The following is a 27,605-nucleotide window of genomic DNA, read 5'->3' as shown; positions in this document are numbered from 1 at the left end:
GATGCAAGAAGGATAAAGGTTTGTGGGTGAAAGAAGTGCAATATACAGAGGACGGCCTCTATCTTCTGCAGGGTTAGGGACTAATGTCTGTAGATGCAAGTACCACTTGTCAGATAGTGGTAGATAAGATTATAGTCATCTTTAGTACCTGTAATTTAGCAGGTGTCTCCTGACTTTGACTGCACATCTTCAGCTCTGATACTTTGCTCTGCAGGATTTCAAGGTTCTGCTCCTTCTCGCCCATTTCTGCCTGTGGATGCATGGAAAGGATTTATTAGTTTTCCTTGGTTTCTATGAGACAGTATAACCTGTGGATATGGCTGCACAGTGTGTGTGTGTGTGTGTGTGTGTGTGTGTGTGTGTGTGTGTGTGTGTGTGTGTGTGTGTGTGTGTGTGTGTGTGTTTTTAAGTCTTAATTGAAAGCAGGAGACTATTATGTTAAGAGTTACGTCGGTCATTTGATTAAACAAAATTATTTTCTGGGTGATTTAACATTTGCATGGACCTCTGTGGGAAAACATACTTGCAAAGAAGGTAAAACTAATGCCTGGAAGGTTTTCCTGTGATATCAGATACCTTACCTGTAACATGGAGAGCCGTGCCGACACCTTCTGGCTGTCATTGAGGTTGTTCAGGCTCTCGTTCAGCTCGATCATACAGCTGCTTGTCCAGCTCTCAGTGTCCTCGCTGATTTTACGCACGTCCTCCCACAGGGTCAAACTCTGATTCAGGCGATCAATGTTTTCATCTATCTTCTCAGACACCTGAGGAGTGCATTATATCACAAACACTTACTCTCTGGAGTGTTTCTGGCAACCAGTTTTCACACGATACTTCTGGCCTATTTGTGTTTCATAATAGGTTGCACTGCAGCTTAATAAAGATTAAACATGCTATGTTTATCACTGTTTCTTCAATAAATAAATAGGCATGCAACAATAAATAAAAGTTTCAACTGATCAATGATGCCTCATGATCGGAGCAAATCCTGAAGTCAGACTTACATCCAGCCACTGGTCAACAAGTGTCTCCATGTCCTGTTTCAGCATCTGAGCGTTACACTCAGGGATCTTCTTCAGTTCAATCACCAGATGTTTTCCTTTACTGGAGAACTGGTCCAGTTCATGTTGCCTGCTAGCCATCTCTACCTTCACGGCCTCGTGCTACAAATGGAATAGAGACCGCAAAACGTTTAAAGCATTCTGATTTTATCATAAAGACAACACCGAGGTGCTCGTTTATCTGGATTTGTGTCATGATCAGTTTGATAACAAGAAAAACGAGATGAGGCACGTCCCTGAAATCTTTAAATAGTAAGTAACCTGACCTTGGTTAGTGACCTCCTGGTTTCCTCGTGGTCCTTCAAAACGGTGCTGATCTCCACCAATGGTTCAGTGCTCTCAATAACGCTGCTGATGGAGGTTTTCAGTATTTGGTATTCTCTCATAAGATCAACAAGGACATTACACTGCTCCTGTCTGTCATGAGAGAGAGAGAGAGAGAGAGAGAGAGAGAGAGAGAGAGAGAGAGAGAGAGAGAGAGAGAGAGAGAGAGAGAGAGAGAGAGAGAGAGTAGTAGTGCAGTAGTGATGTAATGTTGAGCGCAACAAACTTGAAACAATAAATTACATTCGTCACAATGTTTTTGTTTTGTTCCATAATCCTTCAGTGTTTGTGAGAATTAAGTAGTTAATAGTTACTAGTTAATTCACATTTGCAACAATAAAAGAAAAATGTCTCTTTCTCCAGTAATACCTGTTTTTTTGCCGTTTTTATCTCCGTATTGATTGGCTCCGGTTTTCAGTAATTGCCTTTTACAACACACTTTTTAATGATCTAATTTCCTGACTCATGGCAAAGCCCTCTCAGTACCTCTCCGTGAGGAGCTTCTTGGTGTCCTCCCATGTGGTCTCCAGCAGACCGATTTCCCTCAGCACCTCCCCAGCCAACTCTGCATCCCTCTGGGCCAGCTGGTTGCCCTTGTCCCTCAGCCACTGCTCCTCATGGTGGTGTGACTGCAGCTCGTCCTCCAGCTGGTTAAAGAACCGTAGTCTGACAAACAGAGGGATAATGCTGTTTAACATCTTCTCATACCCACACACAGGGTAGTAGCCCGTACAACTATAAATAGATCACAGTCCTGCTTTACCTCTGCTGTAGTGCATGCAGGCTTGGCTCTTTGAAGCTCTGGTGGTCGGCTTTTTCTTCAATGTCCTCCACAGCTTTGAGCAGCTGTTCTTTGCGCTGTCTAAATGAAGTCCACAGAGACCCCAGGGCCTCTGCTTCACTCTGCTTCGTACCGAGCAGGTTCCTCACTGCATCCAGCTCAGCGCTGAGTGAATCAGCCAGCATGCGGCATGACTTACGAGCACCCTCCTCAGCACCGATGTGGAGGTGGCTTTTGCATAGGCTGCTGTCCAGATTGACGGCTAAAGTCTCGAGCTGGCTAATGTCTGGGACAATAGTGGAAAGCTCCTGCTGCAGCTCCTCTACTCTTCCGCGGTCCCAGCTCCCAGCACTCTCTACAGTCTGCTTCAGACCCCCCAGCACTCCTGCGGCGACACCGTGGGTCTGCAGAAAAGCCTCAAGTCTTTCAAGGCACTCTAACTGGAGCTCAGCTATGTGCTGGGCCTCCACGTAGGGCTGCAGACAGCCGTCCGCTCTGCTGCGGAGGAGCTGTGCATCACCAGGCTCACAGAAATGACAGAGCTTCTCGCCCTGCTGCTCCAAGCTCTGTCTCACACTGGACTGCTTCTGTAAGGTCGCCTGGGCCTCCTGTGAACGGCAATCGGTAGAAGATCAGTTGTTGCTCCTAAGTAAGACGCTATTCGTTTGCTAACTGACTATGAGTGGCTCTGGAGGGCGTAGCTGTTACCTTGACTTGTGCAGCGGCAGACTGCAGGTTGCTGATGTTGATTTGAGAAGCTGAGTGTAGATTCGACAGCATGGTCTCACTCCACTGGGAGAATTTGAGCAGAGCCTGGTCAAACTGCTCCACCAGTGAGAGGTGGTTCTGAAGCTCTTTGATTCTGGGGGACGGAATGGCAGCACAGAGAGGTAATTGGTATTAAAGCAAATATTTCACACTCCTTCACTGTTATGTTTAAATGCATGGCATTAATATGATATACAACATCGTTAATATGTTCTTTATTGAAAACAAATGTAAAATCGCAAGCATCTCCACCTATCTTTCTATTTCTTGAAATGGATTAGAAAACTCTTGTTACACTGATGATTAAAATGAGTTACCTTTGAGGGATGACTTCATTTTGAACCTGCAACCTCCTCTGCAGGGTCTCCAACTCGTCTTTTAGCTGCTTCGCTCTGTCCTCTGGTGCAGTCGGACACAAAGATGTCCCCAAAGATACCAGTTCCACATAAGCGGGCTCGAGGGACTGGACGTCAGAGTGCAACGCCTGCAGAGGAAACATGTGTTTCTTTAAAAAGAACCCAACCTGGTTTTAGATGTGTTTTAGACTATGCAAGCGTGCGTGTGTGTGTGTGTGTGTGTGTGTGTGTGTGTGTGTGTGTGTGTGTGTGTGTGTGTGTGTGTGTTACCTGTACATCTTGTAGCTCTATGCAGAGCTTTGCTTTATCAGCTGACAGATACTGACTCTCTGGTTTGCATGCAGATTCACTTCTCTCCAAGCAGGAAACAAAGTTTGAAAGCTGTTTCTCATACCTGAAACACATCAATAGAAACACTGGTGTCTCAGATGTATGTTGGCTGTCTGTTTTTTTCCTATATTCATTTTATATAACTTAAATAGAAATGTATCTGTTCAACAGCTCTTACTTTTGCCAAAGAGAAAGCAAGTTTTCCAAAGTGCTCTGCTTGTCCTTTGCCTCCTGGACGTTTTGGTCGTAGCTGTTGTTTAGCTCCGTCACTATCCTCCCTGCTTCCTCTTTGTTGCTGAGTCTTCGGGCACCAGCTGACAGGGACAGCAGGGTTCCCTTCAGCTTTTCCTGTTGCTGACCGACATCCTGGAGGACAAAACACAAGACGGTGACTCACACAGCATTATCTGTGAGCTGGAAGACGGCTGGCACTGTGGTAGGCTCACAATATATATGAAAACAAATACAATATTTTTCATAATGGATCAAAATAACAACAACTAAGCACCAGGTGGGTTTGAAGAGCTTTGTAGGTCTCTGATGAGGAAGTGCAGGTCTTGATTGGAGCCTCCAGTTTTGTGTGCAGCTCACTGAGAGACGCTTGTACCTAGGAGAGATCAAAACGTACTGTATGCCCATATCTTCCCTAAATTAAATTCTGTATGCTTTCATTGAATTAGAGAAGGCTTTCTACCTCCTCAAGGCTAAGCCTGAACTTCTGCTGTTGAGAGGAGCTTTCCTCCAGCTGTCCATCGAGCTGCTGCACGCTCTCCTTCAGCTCCTCCCAGTACCTGCCGATTTGGGTCAGACGGGCCTTGATGCGAGCTGCCTCTCCCGAAGACACAAACTGGGATAGTGCCTGGGAATCGGCCTCCAGGTGACAAGGAACCCCAGCTCGATCCTGAAGCTCTGTACCAACAGCCTGGACATGCAGGGATGGATGCAAAGCAATAAAGACTTAAGAACAGTCCAGGGGAAACAGTGAGTTGTTCAGTGAGGTAAAATTAAGTGTACTTAGGTTGGTGCCTGTAATGGCTCTGGCCCTGTGGCATCCCTAAATACTTACCCACTTAAAACACGTCCATAATAAATAAAAACATATTATTGGTGTACGTTTCACAGCATAGAGCGAATAACAATCACAGCTATTAAAAATCCCTGAGCGCTTTCATACAGGTTTACTAAAGAGTTACGCCGTATCCTGAAATGCTAAATAAAACACAAACCACAGCCTTAAAGGGCAGTTCCTCCTGAGAGACAGCGAGTCAGTGCTTAGGCAAAGAAGGCCTGTGTGCTTGTTTTCTAATGGCTTTAAGGCTTACTGTTAAGGGCATGGTGTAAAAGAGTTGTAGCTTCATTATACACAATACTGTACCTTTACTGTGTTGATCTGTTGGCCGAGAGGCAAAGAAGAAGATTTCAGCACATCCAGCTGCTTTTCCTTGTCGGATATCCACACAGAAAAGGTTTCAAACCCAACGGCAAACTGATCCCATTGAGTTTTCATTTCTTGCAGGGTGTTGACACTAAAAAACAAGAGTATTCATTATGAATCGACTGATTTTGATGTTGTATTGCCCTTTGTTGGCAAACTACATTCATCTGGACCAGTATTGTATTAGGCTAAATCCATAATGTACTTGTCAACAATATTTTAAGACGACTAAACACTATCTAGCAAGGCAACGAGAATGCAATCTTACTCTTTTTTGAGCCCGGCCTCTACTCCGCCCACTTGCTCGCTGAGGGAGCGAGCTTGTTGTAGAAGCAGCGTCTTGTTGTTTGGACCAAGCTGGATTTCTTTTGCTCTCTTCAGCAAAGTGTTCATATGTGAGGCTTCTGCTTCACACTGCTTCGACAACATCTGTTTACAAATAAAAAAAAATACTGCTTATATTGTCCGTTTAGCTAATAAACTCCCAGAAGAGAAACCCGGAGAATGACACAACTTTACTTACTCTGGCTTGGTCAAGTTCAACAGCCAGGCTCTCTGGACTGCTGAAGTTCAGGTCCCTCTCCATTGTTGAGCGTGCCTTATTAACAAACTCGTGCACTGCCTCCTGCTGGCTGTCAAACTCCTGCCAGGCTGCCAGTGTGACCTGGGGACGACAATCAAATCAACTTCATACGGCACCTTTCTTCTTTCTACTTTCACTTAAATGTTGCATAAAAGTTAGAGGAAATAATGTCTTTCTAACGCCAGCACACCCTGATTAAGATCACCACCAAAAGAACAGGCACTCACGCCGATGCAGATGCCACAGCTAAGTTTGGTTGTAATAGCAAGCGTGATGAGTCACGTTGACGGAGGTAGCACAGCTAACATTACGGGAGCGCCGCGCCCCGCTGGCGCTGCAGCAGTGATTCTGCTGCTGAATCAATAATGGATATATTGGTGAGCACCCTACTTAGAATCTTTGATCCATCGTGCATTTTCCCGTAAACACACGTAAGCCAAACAAAGTTTCCATTTCAAGACTCCCACCTTCATCCTGTCTATGATATATATATCTATATTTATATATAAAAGCCCCATCAGGACTGTGATGACTGACTCACTGCCTCACTATCCTCTAAAAGAACTATAAAGCATGACGACACATAGATACAGTAGGAGGATGCAGCATAAATGAAAGGACGCAAAAACGGTCACATAGAAGCAGACGAGTCCAAACGTCACAAAGTTCTACAGAACTATAGATTGCATATCATAGTAGAGGTGAAATGTGTTTCGAAACAAGAAGTGTACGACTTATTTAAATGCGCCTCAGAAGAAAGCTGCAGAAAGAGGCACAATATCACACAGCAAAGGAAAACGTATTTAATGAATGAAGCAATTATTAATGCAGTCAATAACAGAATAATTGATCACAAGATGAGATGTGTCAGGATTCATCTCAAAGGCTGACAGTTATTGATCACATTGTACATTCATTTCACAGTAATTAAGGTGGGCAAAGAAAAGTAAAGACCCTTTCTTTTCATGTTTTGCTCATATTTTGGTTGATTTTATCCACTTTGAAATGTTATCCAGTAACAGCATCCCCGAATCATTGCTTTAGTGACATCGCTCACCTCAAGGCTTTGCTCCTGTGAATCCATATTCTGCTCCATTTTGCAGAGTGTGTTCTCTAAACTCTGCAGGTCTTGCTGCAGAGTCTCTCCCAGACCCTCCTCAGCCTGGAGCTGCTGGCCTCTGGTGATCAGCTGCTGGACATCCTTTCTCTTCATCTTTAAGCGCTTTAACAGTTGCTATGGGAAGGAAGAAACATTCAATTGACAATCTGTTGAAATGTATTTAAACTCTGCCTTCCATTTGTTGGGGAATGTCCTACAATACCTGGTGAACGAGAAGCAGTTGCTGGGCTTCTCTCACAGTTGGACAGTCCAGTATTTTGGTGACCTCAGCCTGAGCCTCCTTCTGCCCCTGGAGGAGATCATCCAAAGTAGTTTGTACCTCTTCCCTGAACTGCACACAGTCCCCCACAGCCAGCACCATCTTCTCAGCCTGGAAGAAAAAACAGAGACAAAACATGATGCTTGGGTATGTATACGAACAAAAATATGAACGCAACACTTGTTGTTTTGGCTCCTATTTTTCATTAGTTGAAATAAAAACATCACAAGACGTTTTCTATGCACACAAACGTCTCCTTGTTAATGAGCACTTTGCTTTTTAAATCAGAAGTATAACACAGGTGTGCCTTGGGCTGGTCACACTAAAAGAACTTTAAAATGTGCAGACATTTTTGGAAAAGAGACATTTTAGGATCTCTAAACTGGGTCACAGGGATACACCCATCAAGAGAACAATCCTCCAAAGTGCCGGAGGCGATGAGACGTGGGCATGAATGCAGGACAATGACATTCCAGCTATTGCAGAAAAATGATTTTGGTTCTGCTGCAGATGGCTGAACAGGGATTTTAACAAATTTGTGACCAAAGTTTAAACGTTTAAGGAGAATAATGTAAATTCCCAGAAGGGATACGATGTCCGACACCTCAGTAAAACAAGTAAAAGCTGTGCCTACCTCGAGGAGAGAAGCAAGGAGACCCTTGAAATCACTAGAAAGCTTGCTCAGGGCACTTCCTTGCCTCTGGGCATCGTTGTCATCACAGATCTCAAAAAGTACGGCCATACGAGCTTTCAGCCATCCCAGATTCCCCTCCTGTAGCTCTGCATCATTCCTCAGCTCCTGCACACAAAAGAGTGTGACACAGCCCGTCTGGTCAAAGTGGTTGCAGTCTCAACTTCTCAGCGGTGACACATCACAAGTGAGGTACACAGAGGAGGAACTGTCAGCGGATGGTAGGGTTGTTGGGGGTTTGATGTCATCACTCACCGTGATGGTGGACTTCACCTGGCCGTATTTTCTGGGGTCATTGGCTCGGTTCCTCAGCAGCCTCAGTTGACTTTCTTTAGATATAAGCCAGCAGGAGAGTTCGGCATACCTGTTTCACACCACGACGGGAACATTTCATGTCAAATTCTTTTGGTCACGGACCTTCGTCAGGTATCAAATTCACAATAGGAACCAACTAACCTTCAACCTAAAGCCCCAGGCTGTAACAACTGATCAAACGGGGAGCCGAGTCTCACATATTAGTGCTTTAGAAACAGTGTGTAATTAATATGTGGGAAATATATCTTTCTATAATGAATGTGTTTTTAGAACTCCAGAGGAATCATACCTGGACAAAAATCAGTTCCTCTGTGTATTTATGCTGCAACCACTCGAACCCCTTGACTGCATTAAAAGAGGACTTCATCAAGATAATTAATGATTGCACCTTGAGTTGTACTCCTTCCATTTATCTGGGTGCTGCATTAGCTTCTGATGGGTGTTCTCGATTTCCTCTCGGACCTCAGAGAAGTCCTTCCTCGCCGTGTCCAGGGTCTTGTGGACTGGGTCACCCTCAGGGAGTTTTTGACAAAGTTCCTCCATCAGATGCAGCCTTTTCTCACAGATGGACTGCGGACCCTTTTCCCTAAAGAAGGCCTGACGTAAAACAAAAATCAAGAAGCCAGTGGGCTAAGTCTTAATGCTAGGTACGAGAGAAAATGCATGTAAATGTAAGCCGACAAAAGGGCTGCTGATTGAAGACAGGGTTTGTGTTGTGACTGTTGGGACCTCAGTTCTTCTGGATCGAGTTGATCAAAATCCTCCCACGCCGCTACACAGCTGTGCATTTGCACTGAATTATTTCACACAAAGTTAATCAATACATGAAACTCCGCCAGCCGGCCAGCCACTCCGTGCTCACCCTGTGCTCCTTGACGAGCCTCTCGCTCCCCATGCTAGTCAGGTGGCGGTTTTCCCTGGTCACCTCCGCCTGGCACTCCTGCAGCAACAGCATCAGCTTGCTCCGCTCCCCCTCCACTTTAAGATGCAGGAGATGAAACGGGGCATCTGTCTGAATGTCCTGTGAAATTAAAAACACAACAATTATCAGGTCACATTCAGAGCAATTTGTGCAGTTTATTTCAGGGAGCTTTTTGGCTAAAAATTAAGAAAATTGCCACACAAATTTTCTATTAGCGATAAATGAAAAATATAGAGAATGGCATTATAGATTATTCATAATTATTACTCTTAGTTTATACCTTAAATCCTAATTGTGGAGCTGCACAAATATGATCACAATTAATATGTCTGCCTGACATAATTAAAAATGGATGAAAAAAAATGTTACTACTTGGAGCTGCATCATTGTACACAACTGAAGCCAAGGCACTAACCTTCCAGTGTTTGTGAAGCTTCCTGACTGTTTCCTGTAGCGACTGCTGCTCCTGCTCTGGCAAAATATCTGTCAGCTCATCACAAGCCTTCAGGAAAGTATTCAGGACCCGCTGGTCCAGCTGACCAAAGAACTCCTGCAAAAAAAGACCCCATGTATGTACAGCTACACATGGCATTGTGAGTCGTGCACGAGGGTCACGTCCTTACGGTGTGTTTCTTCAGCAGCTCCTCTGGGTTGCCTCTTTCCGTCAGACAGCTCTGTGCCATTTTAAGAACCTTCTCCAGCTCTATCTGTGACTCATCAAACCTCTTCATGAGGCTGCTGTTTGCCTCCACATGCTTCCGCCACTCTGTCGATTCCTTAATCATGCCCTTAACACGGAGACGAGAATTTAAAAAAAATACTCAAACAGTTTTAAGAGCAGAATAGAAATGAGAATGCACCTTAATGTTCACTGTATACCTGTGAGGAGGACTGCAGATCTGCTACTCTTTTCTGCAGGAGGCTCATGTCCATGTACTGGAGGGTGTTACTGTTGTTCATTATTTTCTGGATGTTCTGGTGGTTCCTCTCTATCGCTGTCAAACACTTCTTACAGCTGTGCGTGTAAGTCGCCAGCTCCTGCAGCATACGATTACAAGCAGAGTGTTAGTCATTTATTCATATCTTGGGGGCTCACCGTCTTGAAGCTCTTAGTATTAGTTACCTGGCATTTCTGTTTAAAGTCTACTGGTCCCTCAGAGTCTCCGGTGCTGGTGATGTGACTGGCCTTCTCCAGAGCCTGGTAGAAGCCCGTAATGTTCTTCTCCATTTCTTCCAGTGGGGGTAATAGAGACTGGGACTCCCTCAGGAGAGGCAAACATCTCTCCCTCACCTGATTGGAGGAAAGCATGTTGATTAACGTGTTTTGTCAGAGGCTTCAATGCCATCGTCCATGGCTAAAAATGACATTTTATACTGATATATTTAAGCTTTGGTTCACCTTTGGGTAAGATAAGGTAGTTTATTGTGGTTTACTTATAATGTACACACCTTGCTCAGCTGCTCTTTGATGGAGGCCATCACAGCCATCATCTGTGAAACCTCCTCCTGTGGAGTGTCTTTGGTCAGCAGCTGAGCAGTGCGGCCGGCTGCCTTACAGGCGGCTTCCATAGCTGGCACTTTGTGCTTGATTTCCTGCAGTGAGTTGGTTGATGTAGGGCATAATGATTTTTCCATTCTACAGGAGAGAGATGAAAATCAATCCTACCAGAGAAAAGGATGAGCGAACCGCTTACCTCAACATCTTGAACAAAGGCTCTGACGTTCAGGAAAGATACTTGGACAGGGGCAGTCATCTTCTCATTGGTTGCCTCCATGAACATTTTCAAGGTATTAATCCCGTCTTGGTAGTCTTGTCTTAACTTATCTACCTCGTCTGCTCTTGCATACTGCCGATGAAACAGAGGAAGGCATTAAGTGGATGGTTTTTTTATCTTTTTTGAAAGCTGATGTGACCATTATTCAAAGGTGTTTACATGTTTGACTTTGACGAACAGCTCCCTCCATCTCCCGTTCAGAAGCAGAAGCTGCTGCTTCAGATCTCTGGAGACGGTGTCATCACAGGTCTCGATGAGAAAGTTCCCGGCGTCGTTCATGTCCATGTGCTGCTGCATCCAGTGAGAGAGGTTTCTGAAGAAATCCTACAAGAGGAAAGGAAGAGACTCAAATGCTTTGTGACCACCTCGAGAGAAAAAAAGCATAACTGTATATCACAAAGAACACTGTTTATCATTCCTAGTATCTGTGATTCTACTTACACGTTTGGCATTCTCCGACTGATTGAGCATCTGCTCCCCGTCCTCCAGCCAGGCCTGCAGAGATGCCACCGTGCTACTGTACTTCTCCCAGTTAGAGATCACCTCCTCCAGCATGCTGCGAACACTCCGCACCTCCAAAGCCAGGTTCCTCCACTGAGCCGAGGCATCACTGAGGAATTTACCGACCCCTTCCGCTTCATCAACTAACAGTAAAATATTGAACAAGTTCAGTGTTTATTTAAACCAATAGGTGTATCAACTGTCCAGCACTTGATTATGTCTACGGATCATTTGGTTGATCGGAAGGTCAGAAAGGTCGTGCTTAAGTAGCATTCCGACTGATGCAATTATTGTTACTGTTTCATGCATAAAGCAATGTTATGACGTTTCAGTTCTGAGGATTAAAAGTATGTTAGAAAATAAAAGTGCAGGCGCAGATTTACAGGGAGAAATGACTCAGGAGACAGGCAACTTTAAGGTTTAAAGATTGTCAGGCTGTATTTGGACTTACCTTTGTTACAGGTCTTAGACCCTGTAACGTGAAATCAATAATAAGACCATGTTTACCATGACCCAAGCAAATGTTTATATAGAGTGTATATAAAAACATACATTCATACACAAAACAAACAAATTGGTAATAAAACAGAAAAGAGTCTTACTTGAACTGTCGGACTTCACATAAACCTCTGCAGCCTGCTTGAGGCCCGTGAAGATGATCTCATACTGCTCAAAGAACCTGTGGCCTTCTACAAAAGTCTGGAATAGAGAGACAACCATGAAAATATGGATTACATAGTCGGATAGACACAGTGCCATTCAAATACTGTACCTACAGCACCAATAAAGTCCACTTACAACGTAGGTTTGCAAAAGGAGTTCAACAGACTCCCGTCTGCCGTATTTAATGATCCAGGACTTGAGCTTCGACTCGGCCAACATAAGAAACGCCATCACTCGATACTTCATTTCCCAGAATTCCAATTTAATCAGGTGAGCGTGTGACGACGTGGACACAAAATTGAACCTGCAAATTCCAGAGATGTTCGATCATCCTTTCCATTTGTATTTGAATTCACAGGAGGCATATATATATATATATATATATATAATTTGTTTTAGTGGGGGGGGTCTCACCGTTCAGCCATATCTTGGAGTTGCTCGGGTGGGACGGGTACCCCATTCACTGACCTGTCCCTGTGGATCTGCTGGAAGGTTTGTCTGTGTGCTTCCAAGTTTTTCAAAACCTCCTGTACATTTGAATCACATATAATCACGCCAATGTGGATTTTTCATGTATCGAATACATTCGGACAACCAGCATGGTGGAAACTCCACTGCGTTACCTTATGCTGCTCTAGTTTTCTGTGCAGGACATTGGCCGTCTCCTCGTGAGCATGTTGGACGGGAATGTCCTCCCTCAGGGCCATCTCTGCCCGGTGAAGCCAGGCCCCGATCACTCCCAGAGGACCAGGCAGGGACTTGTCCAGATGGATGTGCCAGTCCAGCAGCTGTGATTGACACTGACGTTAAAAACCCACTCTAGCAAAGCAAGATCCCACCATAGAGGAGGCTACGCTGATGAAAACATGCCCACATGTTAACAAGCCAGCAGGCTACAAACGTGTGCTATGCCAGTCTAGATGAGCTGTGGGTGTCCAGAGGAGCAGGCTGGCCAAAGAACAAACCCTCCTCTGTTCCTGTCTCCCCTCTGAACAACCTCTATGCAAAGCCTTCTATCCCACTGAACTGTCCCTGGCAGCCAGTGAAGAGAGGAGTCCTGAGTTGTGTGTCTTTCATTCCGATTCCCTCACGGCAATGCAAAACAAAAAAACTGATCGTCTATTACTTATTCTCAGAATCTGTTTAATTTGGGTGTGATTATCATAATGAATTCTGCTTTCTTCGAGTCCTTCTCATGAATCATTCATGCTAGAAGTACGCAGCACAAATTACCCTGGCAGAGACGCGGTCCCAAGCCTGTTTGACCAGAGCTTGGTCCACGGACAGCTTGCCGTCTCTGTTGACTGGCTGGAGCAGCGGATCGGTCTGCTTTTTCTTCATTTCGTACTGTACGCGGAAGCTCTTAAATCCCTGCAAAACAAAAGGGCAAAGTTAGAGTGGTTTATAAATGTCTCTGTCGAAGCAGAGTGTTATGGAACAATGCACTCTGTCTTTCCAGGCCTGACTCACCTGATATTTGTCAGTGAGGTTGCCCTCTGCTCCCTGGGCCCGCAGCACATCTCTCTCCAGCTGATCTAAAAACACCTTCAGCTCTCTCAGCATCTTCCGCTCCTCTCTCTGTCACAATCAGGGAATACGCCGCTTAGAGTCACCAGAAATACACGTTATAACCTCGCACCATACCATTCCAGGAACTCTGCCTTTGTTGGCGTGTTAGCACAGATTATATGTTTTATAAGTCATGGTAGGAGGAAAGGGACATATCTTAGTCTGTTAATATAGTGGAACATACCTCAAGCATTTGCTCTATATCTTGGGGACCAAACTATCCAGGAAAGCAGCAAAGCACACAAAGAGATGCAAACACACCACAAAGTGCATTAGAATAGCAAGGAGGAGAAAAGGAGTGAAGTGGATGGGAAATGGGATGAGGGCGTGGTGGGAACACACTCCAAACAGAGAGCATGCAGCGCTGTGACCTGAGCTCTCACCTGAAGTACTGGCACTGACAGTGCAAAAGTGGGAATTGAGCCAAGAAGAAGCTTAATGTGCACAAAAAAAATAAGTAGTTGGAGAAATGAAATGGGTCCGATGATGACAAAAACAAAAATGTTCATCGTTATATTACTCCTGTGTTCGTGCTAGGATTATTTTTGATTCATGAGAGAGCTTCGTGTGACAAAATGACAAATGTGAAAAATTGCAGGCAGAGGCAACGATTAAACGCAGCCGTTAAAGCATGTTTTCATCAGGCATACACTGTTGATCTCTGCATGTGGTCATTGTCTATGGACGATGATGTACTAGGTATATTTTGGGAACTGTGGATGACAATATTATATACAACTTAATGATGAAATTAATAACACATGGAATTAAAACGTGATTGTAGAGTATTTAGTAGTAACACAATAACGCTAGACATGTCCCAGTGTATCGCTGGCACTTATATAGTATGAAATGTTTTAAACAAAGTACCTCATCCGGTTGTCCATCAGTGTCGGAGTGGTGCGGGTTTGGGTAGTGCTTGAGGAACTGAGCCACATAGGTCATGATGGATTTATCATCTGGCTTGTCTACGTCCACATCTACGGAGCAAACATGATGTTTAAACACTGCTTTACTGATGAATTTAAGGCCTCCAAAAATAATACCAGCATTTAACTCCAAACATCTGTGCCTGCAAAAATAAAGGGCCGATATGACAGAGCCATTATATTTGGTATTAAGTCAATATGACATTAAAAAAAAAAGCATGTCGTGTCCTCGAGAGGGTAAATCTCTGCAGCTAATTATATATACGTCTACTTTCATCTCCATCATTGACCTGATGTTTCTAGAAATCAGGGCCGAGCTCCCATAACAGACTTCTCAGTGCAGCTCATTGTACAATAAAGCATCACGACTCTGCTAGTGAAGACAGGAATGCAGAGTCACTGCAGACTGCTTCACTTCCATGGATTTAAAGTCAGAGTCACAAGAAAACACAGCATTTTTTATCTCCTGGAAGGGTTCACTCATCTTTTCTGCACACCTAGTGTCAAAAACCGAGTCATGAAAATTAATTGACAGTGAAGCACAACTTCATGTATCTAATTATATTAATACTATATATTTGCTGCATTGATGTTTGAAAAATTGGAGATGTTTTAAATGATTTTAACTCGTAAACTTCGATGCCATCTTGTCTGAATAGTCTGAATACTAGCAGAAAACGTCAAGGGCACCTTCTGGATCCAGCAGACGGGGAATACCCAGCTCATTTTCTGCAAGAGCGAAGGCTTCCTCCAAATTCTCCCTGTTGCTCCTTCTCCGCACCGCCTCCATGTCCACCAGGTCGGGCCTGATGGCGTGCACCAACGACTGGAACGCAACACCATCACGCCAGCTGGGGCCAAAGTCCCTCACCTCAATCCCATGATACCTGGAACACACACGAAGTGGCCATTTCTGTTTTGCAAATGTCTATAGAGGAAAACAGAGCCACCTTATCTAGTATATCTATAAAAAAAAAGGTGGTTTTAAAGTGACATACTTGGCCGCTGTGCACTGCACCCATCTGAGCAGAGCCTTCTTGGCATTGCCCTGGAATTTGTTAACCACCTTTCGCTTCATGGGAGGGCTTCCTGCTTCTGAGCTGGCACTCTCCACAGATGAGTTGCTGTTGGACAGGGCCTGGAGGGCTGGCAGGTTGCTGGTTAACTCCTCAATCTAAACGGAGAACCAGATCAATGGGATATATATATTATATTATATTATGCATGATTGGAACAAAAAGCATTCGGTGAAGGAGTTGAAGTGCAGGGTTTATTTGTAGAGCATCAACTCACTTTGGAGTGAGCACAGTTATCACTAAACTCTCAGGATTTTAGGGATCAGATCAAGTTTTACCTGGAAGTAGAGGATAACGGTCCATATCAGCCCAAGAACAATTGATGGTCGTCCATCTGCGATGTCGGTGGCATGAATGTTAACAAGCTTGATCTGAAACAAATGCAGAGCAGAGGATTATTCTGGAAGTGAGATTTATTTGGCATTTTCACCCACAGAAGCCCCCAGAAGTTTCATACTGTCCGAAAGAATACTGCAAGCTTCTTTTTTTTTGTTGCTGAAAAGTCATCAAAGTCAGGTCTTTGATGCAGGTAAGTGTTGTAATAAAGCCAAACCAGGAGGGCAGGAACAGCCACAGTGACAAGTGAACACAAAAAAATAACCCAACACAGTTGTGTTCCACTGAGCATTAAAGGAAAAGCAGAGCACTGCAAACCTTATATTGGAGAAGTGCCACAATCTGCCATGTTTACAACTCACAGCTCACGATTATCGGCACATCAGTAACTGGCGTTCCAGTCAAAATGCATCAAAATGCATGTGAGTGGGAAAGTTTAATTGCTATGTCCAAGCGTTGCCTAGTTCACATCGTGCACCAAATAAAAAGAATGCATACAGTATGTGATCACACAGGAGGTTTAATGGCGACTGACCGGTGATCCTCGATACACAGACTGAAGGCACACATGATGGGAGAGAGATCACAACATGGTAAGTCTGCGTCCTCATGGAGCCCAGATGAAAGTGGGACACAGGCTTCATGCAGCCAAGAGATTTAGAGATGGATTATGTCATCAAAAAGTGCTATTTCTTTCTATCTGCTGCTTCTCTGAATATAGCGCATGCTGTGCAGACTTTATGTGCACCAACAGATATCTAACCACAGCTGTTTTTCCCTGGACTTCTTGAAGACATGCCACAGTTTTTCCCTCATTCTTAGTTGTCAAAAACAAAACGTTACAAAACTGCTGATATGAATAAATGCTTACCTTCCTGCCTTCAAGGAATTTGAGTGCTGTGCCGATGTTGGAAACCCAGTGGATCCTCTTCAGCTGGCGGCCTTGCTCGCGGGGCTTAAGACAGAGAGAACAGACTTGAAAATCAAGCTGACCACATCACACAAAGCCGAGGATATCCTCAGTCAACCATTTGCTGCTTTGAAACATCGTAAGAAATGAATGAAAGTGGATTTTGTCTCCTTTCCTTCTTAACCACTCATGTTTGCCACTAGTTTGCACAGTAATAGTGAAAGTGGCCTGGGAGTATTAGTGGAGCTTTTCTAACAAATTAACTGGTGAGTGCCAAAGCTGCTTTAAGAGAAACAGGGTAATCCTGTGCTTTAAAACACAGCTTCAATAAGATCCGTCTGTGATTTTCTTTGGCTGATATAAATCAGAAGAAATCCACGCTTCATAGCAGCAATTGAAAGCATCAGGCAGTATTAACCATGACATGCAACTGACTGATATGCCAAGTAACAGCTTCCCAGATGACGTAGCAGTTTGTGTTGTTGTCTAAATCCCTAGTCGGGTCCAGTATATATATATGAAGGTGTGGACTTGTATTGCTATTTTCATGAGGACCACTTTCAGTTTTAAATGTGCATCAAAACATTAGTGCGCACTGCAGCTCTCATACATTTAAAAGATAGCTTATATATTTATCCTGCTTGTCTTATTGTTCTTAAATCACAATTCTTTAATTCTATACTTATTTTTAATGTGAATGTCTTTGTAATTACTGTATTCCTCTGCCTCTGTAAAGCTCTTTGTGTGTGACTGGCAATACAAATGGTCTTGCCTTGCCTAAGGGCTTTCCAGCTGAGTGTGTATATATATATCATGGCATGGTACTATGGCATTATATAATGTAGTGAATCATTACACATGTACAAGTTGTGTTAAATACAATTTAAACATCTTTACAATCCCATGCAAAAACAGTTAATGTGTTACTTACTAGCCTTTGGCCAGACAGAACCTCCAAAAGAGCCAAAAGCTTCACCCCATCTTTGATGTCCTCAAAAAGGTCGTTAACCTCTAGTGGTGGTTTGTACTGGAGCAGAGAAAACACAGCTTTAACAGCACAGAACGTAACCGTTAGAGCAAATGAAGACGTCTTGAGAACCAACGCATTTAGAGAACCACCAATGTTGCATTGTTGCATTGGTGTCAAAGGATATTATTATTCTAATCATGTTTGTGAGAAACTGGCTTGTTAGAAAACAACCACAGAGCCTCCCTGCAGCTGAAAAGATGGTGCCTTTTCCCCAGCAGTGGCTTGGTGCCCAGTCCTGAGGCGGTGCTACTCCTTTAACCCTAATTGGACTGTCTCCTGATATCATATCCACACATTTACAGAGCTGTACAATCTCCAGGATGAATGACAACGTTACAACCCACTGTGTTACACAAACCGTATACGTAAAGAAGCAGATGTTCATTCAGCGGAGTGAAGCTTTAATTAAAGGGAAAGTTCACCATGGGAATTCTTTACTTGGCACCATATACAGGCCACTTCACAGCAACATATTCCATGACAGGATGCAGTTGGCTGCCTATTTGGGGCAAAGCAGTGTGAAGAGGCAAGCGTCTGTCCTGTTATCACGTACACTTCTCTTCCTCTCGTCACAAAAGAACTATCCAAGATGTGTCATGTTCATATTCATGTTTGAGATTTATACTAGTCTCAAAAAGGAGCTGTTCAATTAACAGTGGGTTAAAGGTGCATCAGTGCATGACTGCACAAACAGTTATGTTTTTTATTTAAGAAAATCTAAAAGTTCTATTCCTAATAAAAACAAAATTATCATTTTTTTTTTTTTTTTTTTTTCAAAATTAAACTGCAAATATGCACCATCACGCAACAAATTGCTTCTGTCATGTGGAAATCATTCCCACCCTGGAAATCTATTAACAGAGTCACATGAGACCTCCTAACAGTGGAAAAGCTGTGAAAATCCCTGGAAACATGCTGAGTGATACAATATCAGAGGAAATGGAAACAAAGAGAGAAAGAAAATTGTGACAACTGGAGGATGTTTAAACTTAGATAATATACTCTTACCAAAACACAGGAGATTCCATTCAGACCGACATCCATCATTTATTCACACGCACAAGGATCGCCAGAAACCTTTAGTGCACCGACAAGAAAAGTCACATCTCCTGTAAACGCAACCGTTAAATGAGCCAGTCGCTTTTAAAGCAGCGGTGTAAATACAACTGTAGCGGAGCTCCTTCATGATGTAGCTTATGCCACATTAGTCCTATTGATATGCACGGGGAGTGAGCTTCAGCGCAGTGCATGAATAATGAAGAATAGACCAACAGAGCGCCTCTGCGTTGGCCCACCACATAACTGAGATAAAGTTTTAGAAGCCACACTTTTAACCAACGCGGGCAGATCAGGCTCAACACAAGACCCTCTGCTTTGCCGGCTTCCAGACTCGAACCCTGTACCTGTCTGACGAGTTGAACAATCTGCTGTGTCATCGGTGATGACGTCACAAAAAGCCCACTCAGCACTGATACTGAATTCTGAACAATGTGTTTAATCTGATATAGTTTGTAATGTTTGGGTCACAGTGTGGCAGAATACAGATATCCAGCTTCAAATGTGTTATTGTTGTGATTTCCATGCATGGCGACTGCCTACAGGGAACTGTCCTCACCCTCTTGCTCTCCATCTGTACACCGTACCACTCTCCCTGCCAATCGTGTCCACAAATACACACACCCACACACATACCTACACACTCACACACAGCAACAACACACAGCGTCTCCCACACGTCCACAAAAACACACTCCCGCTGGTAAAGATCCAAGTGTAAACGCTCACAGTGAGCTTGTTTAAAGCAGAACTGCAGCTCTGCGTTGCGAGGATGCTTCCGAGCTCCGTTATGTCTGTTTCATCTATCCCGCAAAGCAACAAGCAGCGTGACCTTTTCCAATGGTTCTCCTCTCAGGAATACAGGCGAATCCTAGTAATACTGTAGGTGTGTTCCCTCCCCGTCGTTCCATCCAGCAAACTGTCAACACCATAAGCAATGTTTGATCTTAAATGCTCAACAAAAAGGTGGCCGTCGTTTTGGGTGAACTGAATAAATGCAGTATTATTAGAGGCCATATTTGTCGAATGTCAAAGCTCATCTTGCAATTCCCTCCGCGGGCGTGACAGGTCAGTAGCCTGAAATACCACAGCCCACGGGGAAGCTACTGTACATGGTCACGACGAGCAAAAAAACATCACACTCATAGCACAGCTTCCAACTTACTTGTGATATTTGTGACCATTTGTTTTACATGAGTGTGATGAGCTGGTAAAATCCTACAACCTCCAACCCCCGTGCAGAGATTCATGACTGCCGAGTAGAGCGCATGCAGCGGAGAGCAGGGATGGAAATCCACTCTTACCTTTGCTAAGTGAGAGTTGATCCATTTTGTGAAGGTTCTCTTCTGCACTGCCTCTTGCTCATCTGGAAAAAATGAAAGCCACAGAGGTCATGTTAATACCTGAAAGACACTGACAGTTGACAGTTAAGCCCCACACTGATACTAGAGGGGACGTGTACACAGTTGGTAAAATTCATAAGATGCTCATCTCTAACCGTAACTTTTGTCATGTTCGTAGGACGCCCCCAGCCAGAATCCCACACGACATCATTTTTAATCTGCTTCTGGGGATGTTGAGTTGCATTCCGGCAACCCTGCACCAAACATGTAACCAAGTACGACTCCTGCAGTGGTTAGATGTGTGCAATGTGAATAAGACCAGCGTGGCGGTGCTAGTATAATCGATGCTCCTGAGAAGTGCTCTCAAAAAGAGGTCATACAAGGAGATTAGAGAATGAGTGGGGAGGACATTTCACAAGCCCCCTCTGTGTTCAGTAATAACATGCATGATTGTTTTGGTCACCCCGAGCCTCTTTTGTGGTCTGTTAATGTATTCAGTCACAATGCTTCATGCATTATGCAGCATATGCAACAGAACTACTGACATCTTTGCCGTAGTGGTGCTGTTGTTGGGTGGACGACCGGTTTCTAATACCCTGCTGTCACGCATGCCGGTAGGCTAGTGCTTCACACTGCACAGTGGCCATTTTTAAACATCCACCCTTGGAGATATAGACCGTGGTCACGTGTTTAAGAAGCAAGGGGAACACTATGCAGGGAGCAGAGACATGGAGTTAACCCACAGGCTTCATCACTGATGCACAGGGGATGCCCACTGAACCATAGCACATACAAACACAAACAGATGCAGCACACATCCAGCTGTGTTTGTGCAGCGTGACACTGAAAGTAGTTCACGTAGCAGGGACTCACCTACGAAGCATTAACAGCTGTTATTTCTCCAGCTATAGCCCAGATTAGCTACGTACGTGCACACTGATGAGAGATGGAGGTCGCTGCTGCCCTACTTACCACGTAGATACTGAAAAAATCCAGTCACCAGATTCAAAGAAGTCTTTCTGACAGATACATCCTTATAGTGAGCCATTCTACAGCCCACTCTCCGGCTCCCTCCTCTTGCCTTTCATGAGTTCCAGGGTACATATATGTACGTGTGAAAATAAAATCCACAGTGGGACCAAAAGGCACAAACACACACGGCTGTCCTTTTTCCTTTTCTTTCCAGCAGGAAGCAAAAACAGATCTGGCTGCCTGCTGGTTTCCCCCGGTGAAAGCAAAAGAGCTGCTGGACGCTGTGGTGAAACCGTCCCCTCCTCCCTGACACACACACACACACACACACACAGGCACACACGCACAGATGGCAGAGGGGAAAACTCTAACGGATCGGGTCATTCACAATCCCTCCCGTCCATCTTCCTGTGTTTTTCCCATCCAGAGGAGCCATGCCTGTGAGGATGTGCACAGCCCCCGCTGCACTGCCTCCGTGTATCATCATACCGCCTGATGCTGGAGAGAGGGATCAGCTAAAGGCATGGCTCCACCAATCAGCATACGGGAGGCGATGATGTCACAGCATTGACTGCATTACCATGATTTATGCGTGTCTGTATGTGTGTGTGTATGGGGCCTGTGTTTGTCTATACGATGTGTCTAACATCCTGTGAGACTGACACAGATAAAATGCATTACAATGTTACAAAAGGAAATTATAAAATATAATATAAATGTATTTATTTCCCATAAAAAAAAATTCTAATTTTGGCTGTAAAAATCCCTGTAGGCCTATTGATTAAATAGACCAGAACTAAATTAAAAGGCTGCTACCCAAAGCTCACCATTGTGCAACAAATCTTAATAATTAATGCTGAGGCTGATGAATGACATCCACCACCTGCTCTCTCTTTCTCCCTCTCAAGAGTCCAGCCATTGTGACGACAAAGCAGACACACCCACCACGGGATTCCCACTGCACACACAGCATCACGTAAAAGCTCTCAAGCATATCCATGTTAAGACCCTGCAGAACTGTGTTTCTATTGGACTATCACTCCACTCTCCTGAATATAACACACACTAGTGAATAAGTAAAGTACTTCAAAGCTTATCATCTCCTGCAGAAAAATCCCTTTATTCTTTCAAGACCACCGGCACACTAAAAGCTTCTCTGATATACTAAAAATAGCCCTGAGCTCGTGATTCTATTATAACTGCTCTATAGACTGCTGGTGAAACTGGCCCAGAAAAGCTATTTGGGTGAAGATGGGTTTTTTTTTCTCCCCTTTATACGTCAAAACAGCAAATGTTTTAAAATAGCACCATTTAAATGATGTGTAAAGCTTTTAAAGATAAACAAATGCAATAAATGCACCTTAATGAGTAGCTTAATGCAAAGCAAATAAAAGGTTAAAATAAAATATTAACTGTATTAATTCATTTTAATGAATTTTCATATTTTAGCGCCTTTTTTAAAAACTCTTCAACACCCAACCACCCGAAAACATTATATTATTTAGTTTAGTTTTTACTGTTCCTGCATTATTTTTATGCCAGGGCGTTCTCTTTGAAACTGACCAAAAAACAGGGGTCTAATCTATATATTACACGTTCATATTAATGCGACACATGAAATCATGAGTTTTTCCTGATATTCCAGTTTGTGCAACAAGACGTTTGTAGGTTGAGTCTGGATCGCTGACAAGCATGAAATCCTTATGTAAAGTAGCTCCTCATCATTGAGTCATTACGTCTTAGTCAACTGATTTAATTAAGCTTGATGTAGTACTAGTAGCTAAGTGGCAATTAAAAGCAGATAGCCCAGCAACAAACACCAGCAAAGCATCAAACCGCTGAAGCATCCGCAAGCCACATGAGTAATGGAGTACTTAAGGTGATCTTAGGACAGATGATACCTTTGGCAATACCGTACTGTAGGTGCTTCCCTTAATTGGCCTGTGTTGGTCACCTGGGAGCACCGTAAAAGCCCACTCACTCTGCTGTTCCATTTAGTCGAGAGCAGTCTTACTTCAGCAACAACAAGCTGACAACCATCAGGCAGGAGGATTCCTGAGCTGTCTTTTCTGAGATGCTTGACACTGCGGACTTACTTACAGTGTGAATGGCTTCCTGGACTTTAAAACAACACGGCAACGCTGTAATCTAATATTCAAAAACAAAGCTAACAAATAACCACATGGTTTGATTTAAACTACTAACTGATGCAATAATTAGTATCCAAAACAGTCCGAGGCCGCTTGGCTCGGTTAGGAATCGGTGTGTTGGCTGTCAGCTGTTACTGACACTTTAGAGCAGCAGCATCTCGTACAGCTGACAACATGCAAGCTTGTCTTTCTTTTACTTGCTTTTACTCCACCGTGGATTTTCTGGACTACACCCTCGCTGAACCCTGGTTTCTAATAAAGCTCTCAAAAACACACATTCACTGTTTTCCCGAACAACATTTGAAGATATCACATTGGGGTCCAAAAGAATTGTGATCGGCACTTTATCACTATTTTTTTTACATTCTGTAGATGAAATAAATAATATCTGTCTGTTCCAGCCCTAATGTTGTGTCACTTAACGCAGGAAGCAAAGAGGCAATATCACATTTCATATCATTATATTACTGGAAATGAGATTAGTATCTGAAAAAGTAAGCATGAAGACACAAACTATATTAATCGTGTTTTATCTGTCAGTTCCTGATATGGGATTGCAATCACCACACTGTGAGACGTCACCGCAAACCCTTCACCAGTTGTGTGTCTTCATATCCTGTTTGACACACGATCGCGACTGAAACCCACAAGAAACCCAGGCATAATGAGAGCAACACGCTTGTCATGCACCCCACCAGGCAACTAGCAGACAGCAGTAGTACCCTGAGGGCATTTAAGGCCGCAAGGTGTTGCTACACTACAGTGTTATGGAGCTGATATCAAACAAAACAGATGCTACGATAGCAAGATGACACGCAACAAGTTAAAACAAGTACTTTTTCTTAGATTGGTTGTTCATACGTTTAGGAGGTTTCCTCAAAGATCTGTTTCAAATAAACAACGTAGACAACTACAGTCAACACAAGCAAGCTGTATTCACAACACTACAGATTTGCTATTGTCAATAATTCATCCACCCAGATGGACCGTTGCTCCAGTCAAAGTGAGCCTGCAGGATCCTTTAATGACAGGATTTGAATTAACAGTGGAAAAAGGCCCAGCCTACCATCTACAGAGCACCTAAAACCTCGGGCACAATCATTTCTTCAGGTGTGACCTCGCACTAAATTCCACTTCCTGTCATGAAACACAGTGGTTGGCACTTTGCAGATTGCCATTTGTGCACTGCTCAGCTACATTTCCCATATGTAGTATTTTTATTTTTCTGTGTGATCGGTCAGAAGGATACATTTATTAAACGCATCTCTGTGTTTCTACTCGTATCTTGTATACTATACAGCATCACCAGAGTAAATATCAACTTAAAAGGCTTAAACATGAGTCTTCTGTTCAGGTTCATGTCTGAGTCAGTGCAAGGGATTCAATGTGAAACCAAGTCTCTGCGGAGCAGGAACTGGGTTGAATTGGCACAACCACAGACAAATGTTTCATAACGGTCGCTATGGTAACAAGCTATAACATGTAAAACTTCCCGCTATAAACTGAGAGGAAGCGGATGTCAGAATCGACCAGACTTGTGAAGTGTCGGTCGCCTAATGCCCTTGTAACAAAAGGGGGACACCAACAAAAAGAGACTCTCGTTATTGATCTATTCTCTTATATTCTCAGTTCTCAAGGGCAGGAGGGGTTTCAGGTTTTAGTCTGTGCATCCATGACGCCACATGTGACTCAGAATCCCATGTCAAGATTCTGATTAAATGTTCCCTAGCTTGCCTCAAAGAGAAAGAATACAATTAAGGAATTATCTTTCAACCCAAGACTTGAATAAAAGCATAACATTGTCAATCAAATAAAAGGGAAAAAGAATTGTGTCCAAAAAACATCACGTTCTTTCCACTTGCCAGAATGAATTGATACTTGAATAATGATGTGAAAATGCATGCCTGTCAGGCCTCAAAGCCTGAAATGGCTTGCTAATCGATACAGAAAATCTAATTTAAAGATAAACAGATCAAAGGAGAGCCCGGATCCATGTGCTGAGATCAGGAGTTTCACAATATTCACTCAATAAAACAAATCCTGTTCCTTTTAAATAACTCAATAAATAACTAATTCTCAATTAACTTATTTCAGCCGGCAAACAATGTGGTGTGTCTTTTTGCAGTTTGGTCACAAGATGTCACAAGAATGGAAATTCATTTTCTTATTATTCCAAATAAGATTATGTGCTGCTATAGGAAGAAGATGGTGAAAAAAGACACCGTGTGCACATTTAATCTAATTTTCTCAAATGTGCGAATTCAAAGGCTACATATGCTTGAGAACAGGCCAGTTACACAACTTCAAAACATACTTCATATTGTAGAGAGACAAGACAAAGTTACAGAGAACAGACAGATTCTAATATCTATTCTATCTGTGTATGCCTGAATGCTTCTGTGTGTGTGTGTGTGTGTGTGTGTGTGTGTGTGTGTGTGTGTGTGTGTGTGTGTGTGTGTGGGTGTGTGTGAGAGCAGCAGCGCAGAAGCAGGCAAACTTCAGATGGGCACGCCGCCCAGGCATTGAATCAGCACAATATCACTTTGCAGCAGCGCAGGAGGAGAGGGTTTTCAGAATGACACTTACCCTGCAGTTTCTGCATCACATTAGCGATGTCCACAGACGGTCGACCGAAGGGCCGTGGCGAGGCCATGTCGTCTCGCCGCAGCTGTAAGACAACGTGGGGTGCTGATGCTGACGGCAGAAGATCCTTCAGACCGGTGCTGAGTGGGACATCCCCTCTGCCCCTGCCTCACTCCCCTCCTCGCTCTCGCTCTAATTTCACTGCAGGACCAGGTCCAATTGAATCTCAGGTTTCATGCAGGGAACAGCAGGTTTACTATCCAATAGAAGCACCTCTTCCATTCATTGCCTGCAAAAGAGAAGTAGCATTAAGAGAAATTCAATTGAGGCCACACCTGACTGTCAAGCCCTTATATAGGCTTTATTAACATATCAAAAGGTTTTTACGCCTTCTTTTGGGTCACAAGATATTAGGGTTGTCACGATACTAAAATTTTCAACTCGATACCGATACTCAGGAAAATATTCGATACTCGATACCATTTTCGATACCACAAGGATGAAAAAAAGACCCCAAAATTTAAAATAAATATTTGTATTAACAAAAAAAATGCAAAAATAACAAGTTTCAGGTTTGAGGTAGTGCAAAAAAATAAATAATAAAATAAACAATAACAATTGGAACAATATTTTGAGGTTGTAAATATTAGGCAAGCCTGATAAAAACTAAATTAACTTAAGTGTTCCTTCCTTGGCTATGCTTTATATACATAACAATAAACTAAATGACACTAGCCAAACCAGTTAACATGAACATTACACTGTTGAAATGCTGTATTCTCAGCAGCTGCACCTGTTACAAAAAAAGTCTGAAACTGAAAAGTGCACAGAATTATTCGATACTTTTGAAAATGAGTATCGTATCCGGATACAACATTTTAGTATCGATACTTTTTTGAGTTTCGATACTTTTGACAACCCTACAAGATATCAAGAAATAATCGCGAATGTGCAACTTGGAACAAAATCTTGAATGGCCTCTTTTAACTTCCATATAAAAACCTGTCTGTCTGTCAGAGAATGCAGCGTCATGTTAACGTGAACCGAATTATCCAGATATGTTCCTATTATGCTTTCAAGCTCTACAAGTGCTGAAGAACAGGCAAATAATTACACATCATCACCATTCCTGTGTAGCAAGCAATGCATGTGGGGGATGATGATGCAGTGAGTTCTCAAGAGGTGCCAGTAAGACATTTACAGGAAGACACCAATATAAATATAGACATCCAGCTGCACAAATAACAGCAATCATAACCAGAAAACTCTCATTAACAGGCAAGAACCTGGACAACAAAGAATACACAAATAACTCTTAACTATAGCATAGAAATGTGCAATAAATAAATAAACTGCACCCTTTCAACGTATAAAGCCAAAATCAAAACGGAAGTTAAATTGAGTGAAAAATGAATAATTAGCCCCAAAGAAGTGTCGAAGTTAGCTAGCAGGACACGTTTGCCTCTTACCGGTTTAATTACGTGTATGTCAGCTGTTCTGTTAACACATATTATCACCAACTTATCAACACTTAATGACAGTTCATAAAAAAAACGAAGCTGGACACCTGCAAGCGCCATTAGAGGAAGTTACCAAAACACCACCAGACTAGCTAAAACTAGCTTAAAACACCAAGTTACACCCGTGAAACCCGAAACCAACGAAAACAAACAGTGAAGGCTTCAGAAAACACGAACAACCAGCAGACATTACCGCTAACATGCGACATGTGAAGTCATTTAGCTCCTTACCACTCTCAGGACCAGC

General features: G+C 43.3%; 1 protein-coding gene across 2 annotated transcripts in view; it reads right to left on the bottom strand.

Moving 5' to 3' along the window:
* Window positions 1-27,605, bottom strand: part of syne1b (spectrin repeat containing, nuclear envelope 1b) — a gene marked incomplete at its 3' end in the record, with an annotated part of 68,307 nt that extends 40,702 nt beyond the window's left edge. The window contains exons 1-45 of one of the 2 annotated variants that reach the window (XM_084013896.1): window positions 27,590-27,605; window positions 25,842-26,127; window positions 20,095-20,156; window positions 17,636-17,731; window positions 16,666-16,749; window positions 15,737-15,829; window positions 15,381-15,556; window positions 15,073-15,269; window positions 14,324-14,433; window positions 13,638-13,670; window positions 13,355-13,462; window positions 13,118-13,255; window positions 12,508-12,672; window positions 12,299-12,411; window positions 12,020-12,188; window positions 11,824-11,920; window positions 11,162-11,364; window positions 10,880-11,044; window positions 10,640-10,792; window positions 10,395-10,538; window positions 10,069-10,236; window positions 9,825-9,983; window positions 9,569-9,733; window positions 9,361-9,495; window positions 8,886-9,044; window positions 8,412-8,620; window positions 7,964-8,072; window positions 7,652-7,816; window positions 6,961-7,128; window positions 6,696-6,872; window positions 5,579-5,719; window positions 5,324-5,484; window positions 4,996-5,146; window positions 4,315-4,542; window positions 4,129-4,227; window positions 3,799-3,986; window positions 3,561-3,684; window positions 3,252-3,418; window positions 2,875-3,028; window positions 2,149-2,774; window positions 1,872-2,051; window positions 1,328-1,478; window positions 1,005-1,163; window positions 582-764; window positions 149-250 (exon numbers count right to left, since the gene is read on the bottom strand). In XM_084013896.1, coding sequence (XP_083870022.1) covers window positions 149-250; window positions 582-764; window positions 1,005-1,163; window positions 1,328-1,478; window positions 1,872-2,051; window positions 2,149-2,774; window positions 2,875-3,028; window positions 3,252-3,418; window positions 3,561-3,684; window positions 3,799-3,986; window positions 4,129-4,227; window positions 4,315-4,542; window positions 4,996-5,146; window positions 5,324-5,484; window positions 5,579-5,719; window positions 6,696-6,872; window positions 6,961-7,128; window positions 7,652-7,816; window positions 7,964-8,072; window positions 8,412-8,620; window positions 8,886-9,044; window positions 9,361-9,495; window positions 9,569-9,733; window positions 9,825-9,983; window positions 10,069-10,236; window positions 10,395-10,538; window positions 10,640-10,792; window positions 10,880-11,044; window positions 11,162-11,364; window positions 11,824-11,920; window positions 12,020-12,188; window positions 12,299-12,411; window positions 12,508-12,672; window positions 13,118-13,255; window positions 13,355-13,462; window positions 13,638-13,670; window positions 14,324-14,433; window positions 15,073-15,269; window positions 15,381-15,556; window positions 15,737-15,829; window positions 16,666-16,749; window positions 17,636-17,731; window positions 20,095-20,156; window positions 25,842-25,908 — 6,801 coding nt within the window. In that variant the 5' untranslated portion in view covers window positions 25,909-26,127; window positions 27,590-27,605. The remainder of the gene's footprint in view (window positions 1-148; window positions 251-581; window positions 765-1,004; window positions 1,164-1,327; window positions 1,479-1,871; window positions 2,052-2,148; window positions 2,775-2,874; window positions 3,029-3,251; window positions 3,419-3,560; window positions 3,685-3,798; window positions 3,987-4,128; window positions 4,228-4,314; window positions 4,543-4,995; window positions 5,147-5,323; window positions 5,485-5,578; window positions 5,720-6,695; window positions 6,873-6,960; window positions 7,129-7,651; window positions 7,817-7,963; window positions 8,073-8,411; window positions 8,621-8,885; window positions 9,045-9,360; window positions 9,496-9,568; window positions 9,734-9,824; window positions 9,984-10,068; window positions 10,237-10,394; window positions 10,539-10,639; window positions 10,793-10,879; window positions 11,045-11,161; window positions 11,365-11,823; window positions 11,921-12,019; window positions 12,189-12,298; window positions 12,412-12,507; window positions 12,673-13,117; window positions 13,256-13,354; window positions 13,463-13,637; window positions 13,671-14,323; window positions 14,434-15,072; window positions 15,270-15,380; window positions 15,557-15,736; window positions 15,830-16,665; window positions 16,750-17,635; window positions 17,732-20,094; window positions 20,157-25,841; window positions 26,128-27,589) is intronic. The other variant, XM_084013897.1, reaches the window with a different exon arrangement.

This window comes from Eutrigla gurnardus, assembly GCF_963514095.1.
Source record: "Eutrigla gurnardus genome assembly, chromosome: 7".
Taxonomy (NCBI): Eukaryota; Metazoa; Chordata; class Actinopteri; order Perciformes; family Triglidae; genus Eutrigla; species Eutrigla gurnardus.
The sequence above is the reverse complement of the archived record's forward strand: the minus strand, read 5'-3'. Positions and strand labels throughout refer to the sequence as shown.